The following is a 19272-nucleotide window of genomic DNA, read 5'->3' on the forward strand; positions in this document are numbered from 1 at the left end:
GAGCTTCTGACCCCATGGGGTGAGAGCTTTTGTGCTCTCAGGATTCAAGGCCAAAGCCTGCTCTGGGTGGAGGTGCTTCACACTTACCCCCTGCAGGAACTGCAACACTTGGCTGTGAGCCTCAAATGCTCCTGCCTTTTGTTCAGCTGCTCAGTGCACTCCAGCTAGTGGAGATGCCTGCCATCCCAGACCAGACCCCACTTGTGGCAGCAAGTCTGGGGGGAAAATCAGTAAACACCAGGAGGAGTGTCCACTACAGCTGAGACCACCCCTAGGCTGCCCAGTGCTGAGGTGAAACTTTCCTGGCAGAATCCTCCATCTTGTTTTGGAGGGTGATAGACAATATGGTTAGGTATATGCCCTCCTTCCCCAAAGGACTGGGCAAAGGAAGGGTGTAGCCACCCTCAGGATCAGTAGTCATTGGCAACTGCCCTTTGACCCCTGTAACAACCCTAAATCTATTATTTAAGGACACCATTGGACCTTGCTCTTCAGATTCCCGCTGACCTGAAAGAAGGACTGACGAGCCGCTCAAGCAGTAAAGACTCCAGATGACAAGTGACTTGGCCCTACCGGCCTTCTCAGCAGCTTCAAGACTCCTGCTACAAAAGGTGACGCAACCTGCAGGACAAGCAACCTCTACAAACCCCTAGAGGACTGCCTTCCTGCCCAAAGACCAAGATCTCCTGAGGACAGCGGCCCTCTCCACAAATAAACCTCCTAGAAGGACCCCATCCGGATCCGCGTGTCCTTCCCACTCTGCACCCGATGCCCACGGTCCGAGTCCAGGTGGCCTACCGGTCCAGGGAAGGTCCACCGGGCGATTCCAACCTCTATTCCACCCGGGGTTCACCCTTCCTGACCGGCACAACAATATCGGTAGCCTAAATCTAGAGGACCACCCCTGACCGCAACAGGTGAAGATTCCGAATGCCCAATGGTACCCCTACACCCACAGGCCCCTTGCCTTGGGGAGCCCAGCCAACGGCCCTGCAATGTCCAGTGAGCTCTCTACTTACTTGTACAACCAGTGGTTTTCTTCAGCCCACTCCCTGGACCAAGCCTGCTGCCTCTTTGTGACCCGCGGGGTTCCTCCATTGAAAAGCATTAGGTGCCGATGCTGTGTTTGCACCCTGCCTCAAGCCGTGCCAGGGTGTGTGTTTGGTGCCGACCCGTTGCCCCTCCGATGTTGATCTATATGTCCCAGGTCTGTGCCCTGAAGTCGCGGGTACTTACCTGCAAGTTGTTTCTTTTTAAGTGCCCCCACTCTCCCTAGGATGCGAATGGGTGCCCAATACCAACTTTGACCTCTGCACCCAGCCAGCCCCATTTGCTGGTTATACACCCTTAGTGTCTTCCTAAACTTTGACCTGTGGACACCCTAACTCCCAAAGACTGGGATCATACATCGACTACTTACCTGCAAGCTGTGTTGATACTTTTCCTCCCCTTGGACTGCATTGCTTTCTATGAAAACTGCACTGTGTCCACTTTTAATATTGAGAAGTATTACCTACCTGAAATCTCTTATCTGTCAATTACAAAGTGCATTTTGATTCTGAAAGTGATACATTCTTGACCCTGTACTTACCTGCAACAAAGATCCTTTTGGTTCTAGATATAAAGTAATTGAGTATATTTTTTGATACGTAAACATTGACCTGGGGCATTGAGTGTGTGCCTCATTTCTTGTCTTTGTGTGTACAACAAATCTTTAGCACTACCTTCTGACAAGCCTAACTACTCGCCCACACTACCGCAAAACAGAGCATTAATATTACTTACATTAGCCTCTGTAAGGCCTCTAGGGGATCCACTGGACTCTGTGCATACTATACCTCACTTTGGTACAGTATATACAGAGCCAGGTTTCTACAAGTGCTAACTGGTGCAACAAAAAAAAACACAAAAAAAAAACCTGCCGCCCACGCCCCTCAGTGGTCCCTATATAGGTGGCCGTGTCATTTCTTCTGGTGTCAACGACGCTGCAGCGCAGAACTGAATGAAGCCACCCAACAACGCACAGGGGTACTGCTCACGCAAAAGTTTGGGTGGAGTAAGCCTTTAACTTAACTGATAGACATTTGTTTGCTAATGAATACATACAATAGTACATGCCACTATCCCCCTGAAGACAAATTTTTTTAAAGGTAGACACACTCAACGTATGTGACAACAATTGATAAACAGCTGACTGCACTTCTTTATTGTCTTGGTTTTATGTAAATATTGTGTAACATCCAGAGAGTGCAAGGCACCTTCTGATCTTCTTGAGAACTCTGGGCAGCAGATGCATAGGAGTAAAGACAGACAGGAGGCCTGAGCGCCACTCAATACGAAAAGCGGTCCAACTGAAAGCCGCCTTGGAAACGTCTGTGAAGGCAACTTCCAATCAGACCAAGAATAGGTCACCTCTCCTCAAGGAGACCCGACAGCCCCAGAGGGAACCGACCCTCAGAAGCTTGGGCCCAGTGGCGGATTTTGCATTAGGGCGTTGGGGCCATGCCCCTGGCATTTTGTGGCTTCATTCACTTAATCAAAGTGAGATTAGAATGAGCACATGTTGATTACAGCTGACCGTCGATCTGAGCGAGTTTGACAGCTTTTCAAACTGCGCATGTCTGAACGTAGTGCTCCGGCACTGAGAGGGCTCATCCATGCACAGCCCTTGTATTTCTAGTGCGGGTGGTGACGTCCCATGTCAGTCTCCTCCTCCCTCCTGCATCTCCAATAATAGAAAGCATTGGGCGTTTTACTTTCAAGCCCGTATTAGAGAAACCTACGTGCCACTCAGCCTGCATGTTGCGCCCTTTTTACCACCGACCTTTACCATCTTTCAGAGGATGGGGTGGGAATGCAAGATTATTTAATCAAACCCCTTTCTCTAATAAAATAGGAAAGCTGGCGTTGAGGTCACCGTTATATTTTCTTTTGTGCGTGCAACAGCTGAGAAGAAACTCATTCTGAGTTTCAATTAATACACCGTGCAGTGCACAGTCTGAAAATCACAAGTAAGTTGGAATTTTTCAGTGACCGAGTGTAGAGAAACAAAACTCTAAATCTGTTCTCTCCCATTTCCATAACTAATTCATATTCTCGCTCCATCTGCGGTGAGTGTAAATTGCTTAATAGTTATGTCTCCTGGTGCTTGTGTCCCCCCGCATATTATAGCTCTTTAATGTGAGGGTGGGGCATCTAATTTTTAACGTTCACATTAAGGAAATACAGGCCCTCATTCTGACCTTGGCGGGCGGCGGAGGCCGCCCGCCAAAGTCCCGCCGTCAGGTTACCGTTCCGCGGTCGAAAGACCGCGGCGGTAATTCTGACTTTCCCGCTGGGCTGGCGGGCGGTCGCCTTCAGACCGCCAGCCAGCCCAGCGGGAAAGAGGCTTCCACGATGAAGCCGGCTCGGAATCGAGCCGGCGGAGTGGAAGCTGTGCGACGGGTGCAGTTGCACCCGTCGCGTATTTCACTGTCTGCGCAGCAGACAGTGAAATACATGTAGGGGCCCTCTTACGGGGGCCCCTGCAATGCCCATGCCAGTGGCATGGGCACTGCAGGGGCCCCCAGGGGCCCCGCGACCCCCCCCTACCGCCATCCGGATCTCGGCGGTCCGACCGCCGGGATCTGGATGGCGGTAGGGGGGGTCGGAATCCCCGCGGCGGTGCAGCAAGCTGCGCCGCCGCGGAGGATTCAATGGGGCCGCGGTACACTGGCGGGAGCCCGCCAGTGGTGCCGGTCCGACCGCGGCTTTACCGCCGCGGTCGGAATCCCCATTGGAGCACCGCCGGCCTGTCGGCGGTGCTCCCGCGGTCCTCCGCCCTGGCGGTCAAAGACCGCCAGGGTCAGAATGACCACCACAGTCTTGAAGGGAAATAAAACTAGCATTAGCAAAACCACTACGTGTAGTTTTTTTTGTTTTTATGGGCATGGGCGAGTCACTCCATCTGCCAAGCACTCTACCAATGCCAGTAGGCAGTGCTTAATTTGCGCTTGTTGTTTCCGGTGCTTATTTTTGAGGGCCGGGGCTTATTCTTCGGCCTCAAGCATTTGCTGCGAACAAAAGACAAATATGGGAAAGACTGATGAAGGGAAAAATGAAAAAGCATCACAATGGGAGAAACTAGAAAGCTGCAAGAGTGAGCAGCAAAGGCAGGGAGTTGCTTTAAATGGATTGAAGATGGCTTCAGTATTACACCGCCTCAGTCCATATTCACACATTTAATTGCAAGAGCCGTATGTTAAAGAGGAGGGCTTTGAGCACAGGCACCTTTTTATTTACAGATTAAGCACTGCCAGTAGGACAGGTGTTAAAGGGCCAGTATGTAGTCCTCCCAAGTGTGCACATCTTTCAGTGTCTGAGTACCTGACAGCTCTGTCCAAAAGTGCTGTTTGGAGAGGGCTACTAAGTTGGTGGATAACTATGGGTGACTGGTTATTTGATGTGGGTGAGATGCAGTGGGAAGCATAGGGTAGTTGTGTGAATGTGAGTCATTAAGTGAAGGAAAAAACAGGGTCAGGGTGAGAGAACTGTTGAGTGTGGGTGAGTGAGTGTGCATCAATAATGTGTATAGGTGAAAGTAATTGGACTGGTGGGCCAAAGCATGGTAATGTTGATCAATGTGTGAAGGAACTCTAGCAGGCACACTATTTGCCTCTAGCCAGGTCTGAAAGATAGGCTGGTGCAGTAGTTCTAATTATATTAAGCTTGGGAGGATGAAAGGCAAAGTTCACCTGCTGTGTTTCCAATTTGTGACTAATGGGGCAAAAGCAGCTAGCTCTGAAAGGTTTGGTCCCACTTACTAAGCTTGCTTGAATAGTGCAATATCATGTATGGGCTTATGCCCCCCACTTGTTGCAGTCACCAACTGCCACTGCTTGGGCCTAACATATCACAGCTCTTAGGACCAGAGGGAACCTCTAGGGGGGATCTGTGCCAGGGACAGAGGACCTGTCTCATTCTTAAAGGCCTGAGACAGAAAGTTGCTGATCAGGAAAACAGAGACATCAGTGGCTCCCACAGGACCTATTGGGAGGAGGGACTCCTATTCACTGAGGCCAGAAACCCCAAACCTTCTGCCACTAGGAGAGTGGTAGTGCCTCAGCAGTTTAGAGAGTTTCTCCTCACTTTGGCCCATGCTATCCCCCTAGCTGGGCATCTTGACCAGATAAAAACATGGAGTAAATTGGTAAACCACTTCCACTGGCCAGGCGTGACCCAAAAGGTGAAGTAGCTCCTGTGCTACCTGGCAAGCCAGGGCAAGGCATGTGGCCACACAAACGCCCTCTTAATTCTACTCCCAGCAGTTGGGGTTTCCTTTGAAAGGTTAGGGATTGACATTGCCGGTTTCCTTGACCCTCCAGCAGCTTCAGGGAAAAGATTTATATTGGTTGTAGTGGCTCATGCAACCAGGTACCCTAAAGCAATTCCCCGAAGACTACTACTACCCCTGCAGTAGCCAGGGTCCTCATTGATGTATTCACCAGAGTGGCCTTTCCAAAGGAGCTGGTGTCAGACAGAGGTACCAACTTCATGTCTGGATACCTAAAACACGTGTGCTTAATGTGGTGTGGCCTATAAGTTCACTACCCCCCATCACCCACAAACCAATGGCCTTTGAGAAATTTAACAAGACACTGAATGGTATGATTGGTGGACTCCTTAAAAAACTCAGGAGATGGGATGTCTTACTTCCATGTCTGCTTTTTGCTTACAGGGAAGTGTCACAGAAGGGAGTAGGGTTCTCCCTTGGAGCTTCTGTTTGGTCATCCTGTAAGAGGACTCCTTTGTCTTGCGAAGGAGGGATGGGAGAGACCTCTCAGAGAGCCGAAGCAGGACACTGTGGACTATGTACTTGGCCTTCGTTCAAGGATGGCTGAGTACATGGAAAAAGCTTCCACAAATCTTGAGGCCAGCCAATAGCTCCAGAAGCTAGCTCTGGTATGATGAGAAGGATGCGCTGGTGGAGTTAAAACCAGGGCAGAAGGTGTGGGTGTTGGAGCCGGTGGCTCCTATGGTGCTCCAGGACAAATGAGTGGACCCTACCCCATCCTAGAAAGAAAAGGGGACTTTGGCTCTTGCAGAAGCCCCAAAAGGGTTATCCATGTAAACCACCTGAAACCCTATCATGACAGAGCTGAGATAACCATGCAGAGAGTGAACCTTTCACTGATCTCCTCTCCAGCAATCCAAAAGAAGGCTCACTAGAGGGAGTGGTCATTTCAGAAACCCTCACTGACCAATAGCAAGCTGATTGCAAGCGAGTCTTGCATCAGTATGCTGAGCTTTTCTTCTTGACCCCTGGTCAACTACCTGAGGCACACATGATGTGGACACTGGGGACAGCTTACCTGTCAAAACAAAAAAAATGTAAAGACAGTCTGATCATGTCAAAGAGAGCATCAAAGCTGTGTTTAGCAAGATGCTGGATTTGGGAGTCAGTCCCTGGGCCAGCCCACTGGTTTTTAGTACCCAAGCCTCATTTCCAAGGTGGAAAGACAGAAATGAGGTTTTGTGTTCACTATAGAGGTCTCAATGCTGTCACGGAGACGGATGAATATCCCATGCCAAGGGCTGATAAACTAATTGACAGGCTGGGCGCAGTCAAATTTGTCAGTACTTTTGATCTCCCATCAGGGTACTGGCAGATATGTCGGACCCCTGGAGCAAAAGACAAATCCACATACTCCACTCCTGATGGGCATTATCAGTTCACTGTTATGCCCTTTGGAGCAAGCATGAATTCTGGCTGGTTTAGAAGAAGTTAGTGCAGCATATCTAGATGACACTGCTATCTTTAGCTCTCCCTGACTAGATCACCTGATCCACCTGGGGAAAGGTCCTTGAGGCTCTGAGAAAGGCAAGCCTCACTATCAAGGCAAGTATGTGCCAGATAGTGCAGAGCCATGTTGTAAACTTGGGCCAAGTTCAACCACTGCAAGCCAAGATCCAGACAATTCTGGACTGGATAGCTTCAACAACCCAGACTCAATTCAAGGCATTTCTTAGCTTGGCAGGGCACTACAGGAGGTTTTTGAAGGGGTATAGCTCCACTGTGGGCCCTCTCACAAACATACCTGCAGGGAAATGCCAAATAAATTAAACTAGACAGTGAGCTGTCAAAAGGCCTTTGGCACCCTAAAGGAAGTAATATGTTCAGCACCTGTTTTTAAAGCTCCAGAATACATCAAGCATTTCATAGTGCAGACAGATGCCTCTGAACATGGCATAGGAGCAGTCCTGTACCAAATCAATGATGATGGCCATGACCAACCTGTTGCTTTCATTAGCAGGCGGTTACTCTCTTGAAAGCAGCATCGGAGTGCCATTGAGAGGGATACCTTCGCTGTAGCTTGGTCCCTGAAGAAGTTAAGGCCATACTTGTTTGGCTCTTACTTTCTTGTTCAAACTGACCGCAGACCTCTCAGATGGCTTATGCTGATAAAAGGTGAAAATCCCAAACTGTTAAGGTGGTCCATCTCTCTACAGGGAATGAATTTCACAGTGGAACATAGACCTGGAACTGACCATGCCAATGCAGATGGCCTTGCCAGATTATTCCACTTATAAGATGAAGAAAAAGAGGGGAAGATTAGTTTCATCCTCTTTCACTGGTGTGAGTGTGTGGGGGAGGGGTATGGTCATGTAGGAAAGCACCCTTTTTTACATGAGTACCCCACCACCTCTTGCCTAGTTCTTAATGTGGCTTTGACTGTTAATGCACTGGGCCCCTGCTAAACCGGTCCCAAGTGCCAGATCTGTCCCCAGAACTGCACAGTTGTTTTGCACAATTGGCAAACTCTTTAGCTACCACTGAAAGTCCCTTGTAAATGGTACCCCTGGTACCTAGGGTAGTAAGGAAGGTCTCTGAGGGTTGTAGCACCAATTGTGCCACCTTCAGGGACCCCCTCACCTAACACACAGAGTGCTGCCATTGTAGACTGCATGTCGTGGGGCAGGTTAAATTGAAAACAACCTGTCACACATCCCTGTAAGCCAGGTCCCCTGCGACTGCATGTGGCAGGTTTAAGTCACCTCTAAGGCAGGGTGCATCCAGGCACATGTGAGGGCATGAGGGCATACATGCCTGAGCAGATATGCCCCTGCTATGTCTCAGTCGATTCTGAGACATAGTAAGTGCACAGGGCAGCCATGTTAAGTGCATGTGCTGGACACTGGTCTTTACAAGTTGCCCAGCTACATGATGGCTTCTCTGAATCCTGGGATGTTTGGTATCAAACATCTCAGAATAATGAACCCTCATTGACTCCAGTGGTGGTTTTATTATTAAATGCATAAAGAGGGGATCTTAGAAGTGCCCCTTGAAAAACTACTAGCTACTATTGTGCTGACTGACTGGTCCTTACCAGTTCAGCCACCACAAACGTGTTTCTAGACCCCCAAGGTGAGATCCAGCACTCTCAAAGGCCTGAGACAATGGGGTGCTCTGGACAGGGGTGTGACCATCTCTTCTAGGCCAGATGGACATTCCAGAGCGGGGAGCTTCAAAGGCCTTGCCGCCTTTGTAATGCAACCCAGGTCTCTCCAACTGGTGGACATGACCAGCCCTCCTCTCTTGACCCCACTTCTGGCGGCAGCACAGGCGGGACAATTAGTTAAATTAGGAGGAGTGCCCACTTCATTCCTGTCCCATCCCTAAGGTGGACGCGCTGAAGTGGACACTGCTTTTTAAATTCCTCCATCTTGTTCGGAAGGAATCAGGCCACTAGGGTTAGGGTTATGCCCACTTCCCAGCGGAAGTGCTCATAAGAAATATGTAGTCATCCTGAAGGTGGTCAGCCCATTGGCTACTGCCCGGCACTCCCTGTAAGACCCCTAAATTGAGTATTTAGGTGGCACCCCCGAAACCTAGAACTCAGATTCACAGCCTAAGACGACCCGGACAAGCTAGAGTTGCACCCATAGAAGAAGAAAAGAAGCAGCAGCTGACCTGGACCAGCCCCTCTGACCTTCCTGCTGACCTTGAAGGACCCCGCACAAGAAGCCAACTCGTCCAGCCTTCAATAAAGACTCAAGTCTCCTGTGAGCAGTGAACTTGCCCGCAACAAGAAACTCCAAAGGAAAGACTCTACAGCTGCTGGATCACTGGGAACCAGACACCAAAAGTGACTACTGCACCAGGCGAATAAAATCCCAGGTGAAGCCAACCAACAGCGCCATCGTGGGTCCCCAGCTACATAGATACCAAGTCTAGTGTGGTCTCACCCATCTTGGACTCTCCTGAGACGCCTGCAGCCTCTGCACGCAGGCCCAGTCTCCCACAAGCTTGTGGACAGAGAAAATCTGACATCTCCAGCAACCTGTGACCTCTGACCCCAGGTAAGGTAGGTCATCGGTGCCAACGATGTCCCCTGGCTCCTAAGAGCTTCAGGCCACCCTGGGTCCAACCCTGCCGGACTACCCAACAACACCCGCAGCCTCAACACAAGGACCTACCTGACCGAGAGTGCTCCCAGACATGAACTCCGGCACCTAAAGACACCCCTTCATACGTCACCCCTGGGCACTGGAGACGAGGACCACAGGTGCATCTAGGCCAGAGCATCCAAAGTCTACTATTTACCTGCTTTTTGTCCCTGACTGGCTTCCAAGCCACAGCCTGCAGCCTGTCTTCATGAGGAACAAACTCCCATAGGAAACCATTGGGCCTCCAAAGCCTTACTGCACATCTGCACCCAGCTGCCCGAGTGCCGCCCAGTGTGACATGTTGGTGTGGTTCTGATCAGTGGCCAGTCCTTACCTTAACTTACTGAAACTGGATCCACAAGTCATTGTTAAACCTGTGTTTGCTAAACATTGTTTTCCTTCATAGGATAACATAGAGAGAACTCTAAAAATTGCACTGTCAATTTCTGAAACTGCAAAGTATTTTGCTTAAAAGTCTACTTACCTGATTACGAAGTACTTGGGTTTGAAACATATATCAAAATAATTATTTTTTTCCCAAACTGGTCTCAGATTTATTCTTTGAGCTTGTGTCTCATGTATTGCCTCTGTGAGTAGAACAAATGCTTAGCACTGCCCTCTGATAAGCCTTACTGTTCGCCCACACTACCACAAATAGAGCATTAGTCATATCTACTTTTGCCTCTGCAGAATCAATTTAGGTTCCACTGGACCCTCTGTGCAGAGTACTTAATTTTAGTGCACCGTATAGAAAGCCAGCTTCCTACAAGCACCATGCATGTCACTTCCAGCACAAACAACAACATAGAGCCGAATGACGCCACCTACAGTCGCACCTGGGTACTGTCCACGAAAAGGTTCAGGATTCAGTCTGGCACCTGGATATAACTGTAAGGTAAGGAATCTGCGTCCAGAAGTGTCAATCCTATACCTCCATTAGCGAGTAAGACCCTGTAAGGTTCTTTTGTTGAAACCTGTATTTGACTAACTTATCACGCAGATGTAATAGCTATGAGGAAAGCCACAATCCATGAAAGATGCTGCACAAAGCTTTGTGAATAGGCTCAAATGCCAGTATATTAACTTGTTAGTACCAAAATGAACTCCTTTGTTACAAATGTTAATCTTTCTCCAGCCTTCTAGAAAGTAATTTAGGACCAGTCTTTTGAAGAGAGATCTCTGATAAGGACATTTTCTTTATGATGTACTGGCAAAGGGAAGGACCTTTATTGAAGCAAACTGCTGTTCCAAATGAGTCAGATGTAGCAAATGTAGAAGATTAACTTCTTCACAGGTGATCAGGTGCTAGGCTTTTTGCCAGCACCACAAAGAATCTTACATTTAAGCATGTCCTGGTACCCAGTAGAGGACACTTCACTTCTTTTAATAAGTCCATGCATATGTGTGGCAAATTCAGATGTCTACATTGCCCGTGAGATATGGTAAAAAAACCCTGTTTGCAAGCCAACTTCTTAGTAACATTTGCAGCAGGTTTGTATACCACCATTGCCTGGGCCAGTCCTGAGAAATGAAGATAAATAGTGATTGGCAATTCCAGAGTTTCAGGATAACTGCAGGAATCAATAAAACTGGAGGAAAAGAATAAAGCAACGTCTTTGATCAAAAAATTAGAAGAGAACTACCCAATAATCTTGGTTCCGGTATCACTGGGAGGAACAGACATGGGAGGTCTAGAAAGTCAGGCGGCTTTTCAACACTAAATAGCTGATGCGATATGAAGGTTCCTTCTTTAACAACTGGCCTTACACTGTCTGAGAGCCAAGCTGTGGTCCCCCTCAGACAGAGAGGCATCTGTGACAACTAAATGCAGTGACGGTTTCTGTTGGAAAGATGACTTGAATCAAGTTTTCTACTTTGCACCACAATGAGAGAATTTGTCTTGCTGCTGCTGAGGTGTGTTTGCCTAGCCAACTGTTGCATGCCTGGGACCACTGGACACCTAGACACTAGTGGAGCGGTCTTACGTGCAGCCTCACATTTGGAACAATGGAAATGCAAAAACCATGGACCAGAGAAGAGATCTGTTTTGCAGATGGAACGATTTCTAAAAGCGCATGATTGTTCTATTGGATTGAAAACACCATGCTGAAGGGAAAACTTTACCTTCTGTTGTGTCACAATGCTCCCAAAGAAGAAATTACTGGAGCTGTGTTGACTTCTGTACATTGATTTGCAGCCTGAGACGACAGAGCAGGGACTTGAAAGGGTGTTGAAATCTTGGTGAGCCTTGCCTTAATTGTGGGATTTCATCAGTCAATCATATAAGTCAGTTGTTCCTCGACGTCTTAAATGGATTGTGACAACTGCAATGCACTTTTTAAAAAAACGAGGAACTAACTTCAGACCAAAGGGCATTGCTGCAAACTGGTAGAGTGCCTCTCCTACAATAAATACTAGAAATTTAGTGAGCGGTATGTGGAAAAAATGCATCCAGTTGTCCCTTTCGAGATGAGGGAAGATCTGACGAACTGGTAATATTCAAATCTTTTGATCCACTGCTGGGTGTTCTGCAGATCCAAAATGGTTATGAATTCTCTCATCAAGCTTTTGTTTCAATAAGGACATACGTGAAGTACATTCACTTGAGTAGGGCTGGTACTGGCTAAAACACTAAGGGGGTTATTACAACTTTGGAGGAGGTGTTAATCCATCCCAAAAGTGACAGTAAATTGACGGATATACCACCAGCCGTATTACGAGTCCATTATATCCTATGGAACTCGTAATACGGCTGGTGGTATATCCGTCACATCTGGGACGGATTAACACCTACTCCAAAGTTGTAATAACCCTCTTCGTTTTTCAATAAGGCAACCAGCTGTTTTCTTAGTTGCACGAAATGGTAACTTGACACCTTTTCTGATGGTGCTGGCAGTGTGATAGCCTTGAATGGAATCGAAGAGAGCACCCATGCTTGACAATAATCAGCACCCAGTTTTCTCCTGGGATCTCTTCTCACTATTCCTTGCAGTTACAAACTACTCTCCCCATTGGAATGGCAAGCTGGTGAAGATGTCACTGTCTGTTTCAGGTTGACGGCTTGAAACATTAATAGCCTGAGCCTATCCTGATTTTGACTTCAACCCTTTTTTGTGGTGCTGGTACCTTTGGCCTGTTTTTGCTGGTGTTATTAAGGCCAACAAAGAGAGTGAATCCTAAGAGGGGAAGAAATACATATGCTTGTATTTTCTGTGATTTCTACCACCTTTTCTTTATTAGAATCCTTTTCCCTACAAAGTATAAGTCACATTTTTGATCTGCCCATTTCCTCAGCTGTGCTAATGTGTGCTGATTAAACAGCGAACAGCCACAAAAAGGCAGATTTAGAATTTTTAACCGAGCACACGGTTTTAATGATGTCAGTCTCACAAATAAATATCTTCTGACGGTGACAGTGTGGCAGTGTGCCAGTACCCTGATGCTGGAAAGTCCACTGCACCAACAACTACAGTGACCACTCAGTATGAGATTGGAGAGTCTTCTCTTACAAACTCTTTAAATCACCATGCAATGGCCTTGCAGGTCATTTGAAAAAGATTTTAGGCCTTCCCAAATTTTGCTGCCATGACAACCAAGAACCATTGTTGCTCTTGCGTTTGGGTACACTGAGTGTATTGTCCTACACATCTTTCTCCCTGCCCTATCCATTCTCTTGCTTTCAGAGTGTGGTGGCAGTGAGGTTTCTGGTGCTGAAGCATACCTACACCAAGTAAAGATACAATAACAGAATTTAGGCATCGGATCACTTTTCAGACACTATGGATCTTTTGGTGGCGGTTTGTACTATCTCAGGTCATAGCTGCTTTAACAATTGTCAGCTTTATAAACTTATCTTCTGCTAACTCAAGAAAATCTGGAACCAGTTGAAGGAGAGGTCTTGGGCTAGCTCTATGTTGCAGAATGTCCATAATTATGGACACCAAGGATTTTAGTATGTCCAAAGAAACATACAGTTCATTACCTCCTGCAGACAACAAAACCCAAAATGTGGTAATGAAATGGCAATGGAGCTGGATAGGCTGCACAAGGCATTAGAGTGCAGGATGATAATGAAGAATCCCCACGTCTTGAATGTGATGAACACTAAGAAGGAAAGGGTGACATACAAGCTCTCCTTCTCTTTGGAGTGCTAGGAGTATGGCTTCTCCCTCTAGGTAAATGCTCTTCCAGACAGGAGACAGAATTTCCCGAAGGTTGTCTAAGAAATGCCAGAATGTCCTTAAATAGGGCACGGATATCGGTCTAGACACTATCTTCTGATGTACTGGCAACTTCAAAGGTACTAGAGGAAAGTTGAAAGGGTCTTTAGGCCATAATAACTGATACCTGATGCCTCTTGAGGTTGTATATGTGTTTCTGCATCAGGAGAGAGCCTCAATATTTTATTCAGAATTGGTGTAAACAGAAGTTGAATGCCTCAGCTTCAAGCAGTGATCCAGTGACGTAATACCAGTGAGGTACTTTTTAAAAATCTTTTTCACATCTTTAACATAGTGACATGGGCTTAGGGTCCTTTGAAGTACTTGCTGCTTTGCCAATGGAACTTAAGTGCTCGCTGGAAGACTAGTGAGGCTTTTCCTTCTCCTTGGCAAATACTTTATCTGTCCTTGCTGCCCTTTCAGAAAATTTCAGGTATTGTCGACACTCGAGTCAGAAGAGGTAAAGCACACCATACATACCCTGTGTTGGTCTGAAGCAGCATTCTTGCTGCCACATGACAAATAAAAATGGCATTTTGGGAAAAAAGGGCTAAAAAACGTTTAATACTCTTGTCTGTTTGTAAAGACGTCAAGTGAAAACCAGAAAATAAACTGACTACATGGCGCTAACTGTCAGTACAAGGCATCATGGACAGGAGAAACCCCAAAAGCCCTAAAAGAGCGGTACATAATTGCTACCCTCCTAATGCGGTGTTTTTCTTGTCAATGAAGAATTTTACATAGGTGTTGCAATGTAGTCTGAGAAAAGGCTCTTCTTCTCATATTTTTAAAGACCTGCACTTTGGAAAACCTCTGCTATATAGGCTTCAAGAAAGCAATCAGCAACATAAAAGCATGTTGGGTACTTCTCCGCTTGTGAATGACTTATGGACAATGATAAAGACATGTAATGTTGAAGACGTCTATAGGGTCTCTGAATGCAGCAGAGTTATTCTGACATTTATGATTATCAATGAAGATCGTTCTATGCAAAATCCAAATTCTATTATCTGTGCTTTCCACCGCAAACAAGCAATCAGCATTCCTCGGGCTACAGAGACAGCGCTGGCTTTAAATGTGTAGCAGTTTATTACTTTTTCTAAAATTAGACCAATTACACCATATAGAACCATACACCTTAATTTCTGGTCTATGTAGTTTACTCTATTAATAACCACACATCAGAGGCACACCATTACTAAAGTTGTTCCCTCAAACCTGCTTAATGTGGTGCAAATATTCCAATGCTCTGAATAGTTCATTAAAAAACCTCTTGAAAAGTAGAAATTTTTCTAGACTTACTGCTTCAATAAGCTCTAACGTCTCAGCAAATTCAGGAATGGTTTGTAGAGAGGAGAAAACTGTATTTGCTTCCACAGCAAGGAACTTGCTTGGGGAGCCTTGCTGAGTATTTGTGCTGTGGGTATCATCAACACTGTAAAATTCACTTGTCTGTTCCTCAAGGCTGTTCAAAGTATTTGACATGCTGTCATCTATGAAGAAGCTTCCAGACCAGCTAGAAAAGCTACCAGATTGCTAGAAAAGAGAAAGATAATAGTTGTAGTTTTTATGACTACAGTTATTCATGTAATACAATTGTGTTTTCGTATTTTGATATTTCTAATAGGAGCTAGGTTTACATTATTAACTAAATGACATATATATGTTGTTCAAATATGGTATTATAATCATAAAATAACTTGAGAATAAGTAACTTACCCATAGTTCCTGATCTCGGAAAATTGTGCTATGGCTGGTTTCCACCACTTAGCTAGTTCTCAAGAGGGTAGTATTACAATGGAAATGTTATATGAAAGTTACCAAAAGGGCTACAGAAGCCATTATGATACCATTCTGTAGGAAGAGAAACGAGGTTGTGCCGCCTTGTAGATAATTATGAAAGATTTTGGTAAAAAGCAATACTGAACAGACAATAATTGCTCTGTGCCATGAACTACGCTTCATTACATTTTACTATGCACAAAATTGGGGCACAGAATAGATAATAGACTTCCAGGTCAGGAAACACTCAACTGGCATCAAGTCCCTGAGTGTCATTTCGAACTACATGGATGAAAAAAGTGTGGGTTTATAGTTTGGTCTGTGTAATATTGTGAACTGTAGCAGTGCGAGATGGGAAGGGGGTGGGTGTGAAGGTTACTACTGGTTTACAAACACTTATACATTCCAGTTTCATGCATCACACTGAAATAACTAGACATTCAGCTGTGGGCTTTGCAGAATTAGCCCAAAGGCCCAAATTAAGTTACTTACTGGTCATCATACTTGGTGTCATAAAGGGAGGATATAGAAACTGCACTCCAGGCAGTTGAAATTTGGTTTTGGGGTTTGGAAAGGTACAAGCCCAACTCCACTGAAATTGGGGGTGGCTAGGGTGTGTTGGCAGAAGTATCTGAAATAGGAAGGTCAGACAGACATACTTGCTTAAGCTATCACTATGGTGCCCCTGCATTCAAAGAGGTTGTGGTATCACAGAACTGCAAACATTGGACTGAGGCAGGGATATAGAAGGAGGGGTATATATTTACCATAGCAATAACAAGCATGTTTACAAAGCCTTAGCAAACATGTCAGCTGAAGATCGTGGGGGGTGTTTGCATTTTAAACATAGGAAGCACTTGTGGGAGCAACTGCACACACTTCATAGACAGAGGAATCTAAACCAGAAGATGTGTATGTGTGTGTGTCTAGCCCTTCTTATGGTAGATTGGTTAATTGAAAAGCCAGGTATTCAGCTTTTTGCAGAATGCAAGAGGGGAGGAAGAAGCTCTGATGTGGAGTAGAAGACCGTTCCATGCTTTAGGAGGGATGTAAGAGAACACCCTCCCTCATAATTTGGTTCTATGTATGCATGGGTTGTGTGCGAGTTGGAGTCCTGTAGAGCAAAGGTGTCTGGGTGGTTGATGGAAAGAGATGGTACTGTTGAGGTATTGAATGTGTGTGTGAAGATATTGAAATTAGCCCCCTTCCGTATCCGGAGCCAGTGGAGCACCCTGATGTATGGTGTGATGTGAGTTTTATGTGGGAAGTTGAAGATGAGTCTGGCTGCAGAGTTCTGGATGCTTCGTAGTCTTCTAGTGAGCTGTTTGGGGATCCCCTTACTTATGTCTTATTGGTGCTGAGATTGAGGCAGTTGGTTTTCAACCAGTTAGCAACTTCAGTCGTGTGATGAGCCTTGAGGCACTCTACAGATGAGTTTGGAGGCTTCTAAGGAGTAAAGTGCCAGGCTGACAGCTTGTGTTCTAACTGTTAAGAAGGAGGAGATATAGAGGAGAGCAAGTCATTGGATGCTAAATTTGTGCAGAGGCCTGTTGAGGATGGGGAGTGAGACCATGTCAAATGCTGCAGAAAGATCAAAGAGAATTAGGGCCGTAATGTGTCTCTTCCTGAGATTAAACAGGGCAACCAGAGTTCTTTTTCACTTTCCCCTGATGTAGTGGATGTTATTTTACAGGCCAGGCGGCACTCCACCAAGACAGTTTATGCTGGCAGATGGGCTAGGTTTGTAAAGTGGTGTGAGGAAAATTCAATTGACCCCCTAAAAGCCCATTTGTCTGATATTTTACTTTCTGCGCTTTTCCTAGCGCAACAAGATTGTGCAGTTGCAGCAGTTAAGGGATATTTGTCTGCCCTTTTGGCATTCCTTTTTTTACCTAACAATCCTTCCCTGTTTCAATCCACTACAGTGCTAAGGTTTATTAAGGGACTTACTTATAGGTATCCTCCCACTCCCTTTATCATGACTCAGTGGGATCTTAATTTGGTACTAACTTACCTTATTGATGCTTTGTTTGAACCCTTACATAGTTGTCCTTTAAGATTGCTTACTTTCAAAACTGTTTTTTGGTTGCCATAAAGTTAGCTGGACATGTTAGTGAACAGCAGGCATTAAGTGTGAAACCCCCTTTCACGACTTCCTAGCAGATAGGTTGGTGCTGAGAACCAGCGCTGCTTTCCTGCCAAAGGTGGTTACTCCTTCCCACTTGGGCCAGTCTACCAACCTTCCCCCTTTCTGTCCTCTTCCACATGCATCTGAAGGGGAGGAAAGGCTTCATAGTTTGGACCCTATAAAGGCGGTGAGCTTCTATGTGGACAAAACTTGTGACCTCCAGCTGGAGGATCAGCTGTTTGTGGACTATGCGAGCAAGATGAAAGGAAAGGTGGTGCATAAGAAAATAAGTTACTTACCTGTAACTATAGTTCTCCAGTATTTAAACTTTCATAGATTCACATGCCTGAATCAGACTATAAAGCAGTATTTACAGTACATTGCATTGACAATAAATCATTAGAATTCTTGAAAGATACGTAAAAAAAAAAATTGATAGAGCATATAAGTATTCTAACATGTAAATATGCTGTCACTTATAAGCACAATTATTCATGTTCCTAAACAAATATACCCATATACAAAAAATATGGAGAAAAAAACCCGTCAAAATAAGCAATGTGCAGTACCAGAAAACAAGGATGGTGGGGAGCTAGAGTCAGCTCACCGTTGCTGGAAAAGATGCCTCAGGACCGCCTGTTCTACAGCCACATCACCTTGAGGTATTGCATCCAGACAGTAATGCTTTGTAAACGTGTGTGTACTCTTCCAGGTGGGCGCTCTAGAAAATGTCTTGTAGGGGTACACCTGCTAACAATGCCATTGATGTAGAGACAGACCTCGTGGAATGGGCCCTTACTGAAGTTTGCAAAGGCCTGCCAGCTGCCTGGTGACAAACTTTATAGCGGTTACTATCCATCTTGCTATGCCTTGTTTCGAAAGGGCTTGGTCCTTTTGAGAAGCGATATAAGCAATAAATAACTGTTTTGACTTGTGAACATATTTGGTTTTCTCCAAATAAAACTTAATCCATCTTTTGATGTCCAGCGAGTGAAGAGGCCTTTCTACTGGAGAAGACAGATTTGGGAAGATATTCTTTAAGATCAAAGGTTTGTTAATATGGAAGTCCAATGGTACTTTGGGAACAAACTTCGGGTTTGTGCGAAGGATTACTCTGTCGTCTTTAAACTGAAGGAAAGGCTCTTAAATGGTAAGAGCCTGGATCTCGCTGATGTGTCTAGCAGAAATAAGAGCCACTAGAAGAGCAACTTTCCACGATAAGTGTTTCAATTCCGCTTTGTGAATATGTTTAAATTATTGTCTCATGAGCTGAGATAGTACCGTGTTGAGTTGCCAGGAGGGTGGGGGGAGGTCTCACTGGTGGAAAAACTCTAAAGATTTCTTTCAGAAACTGTTTTATTAGCCTGGAGGACCATAAAGACGGAGATGTCGGGGAACGTCTGAAACGAGATATGGACGCCAGGTGCACTCTAATGGATGCATGAGCTAATCCTGAAGATGCCAGATGGAGGAGATAAGGCAAAATCTCTTCTGGTGGTGACAGTAGTGGATTTATCTGTTCTTTCTGACACCATGAACAAAACCTTTTCCACTTCAGAGAGTATGTTTTGTTTGTGCTATCAGCCCTGGCCTTTGAGAGTATTCTCCTACATTCTGGGTGAATATTTAAGTGGGTAAACTCATTGTGTTCAGGAGCCAAGCTGGTCATTTCAGTGATTTGGGGTCAAGGTACAGGACTTGACTCTCATTCATCGT

At 45.8% G+C, this 19272-nt stretch overlaps 1 protein-coding gene and 1 long non-coding RNA gene across 5 annotated transcripts in view; one reads left to right on the forward strand and one right to left on the reverse strand.

Annotated features, from left to right (window-relative positions):
• The window catches only part of LOC138282563 (uncharacterized), an 822484-nt gene that overhangs the window by 420753 nt on the left and 382459 nt on the right, over positions 1-19272 (forward strand). The window lies entirely within an intron of this gene.
• MYBL1 (MYB proto-oncogene like 1) overlaps positions 1-19272 on the reverse strand; it is an 802126-nt gene that overhangs the window by 390953 nt on the left and 391901 nt on the right. For all 4 annotated transcript variants that reach the window (XM_069220277.1, XM_069220274.1, XM_069220273.1 and 1 more), the window contains one exon: positions 14949-15182. In XM_069220277.1, the coding sequence (XP_069076378.1) occupies positions 14949-15182 (234 nt within the window). The remainder of the gene's footprint in view (positions 1-14948; positions 15183-19272) is intronic.

This window comes from Pleurodeles waltl, chromosome 2_2 (genome assembly GCF_031143425.1).
Source record: "Pleurodeles waltl isolate 20211129_DDA chromosome 2_2, aPleWal1.hap1.20221129, whole genome shotgun sequence".
NCBI lineage: Eukaryota > Metazoa > Chordata > Amphibia > Caudata > Salamandridae > Pleurodeles > Pleurodeles waltl.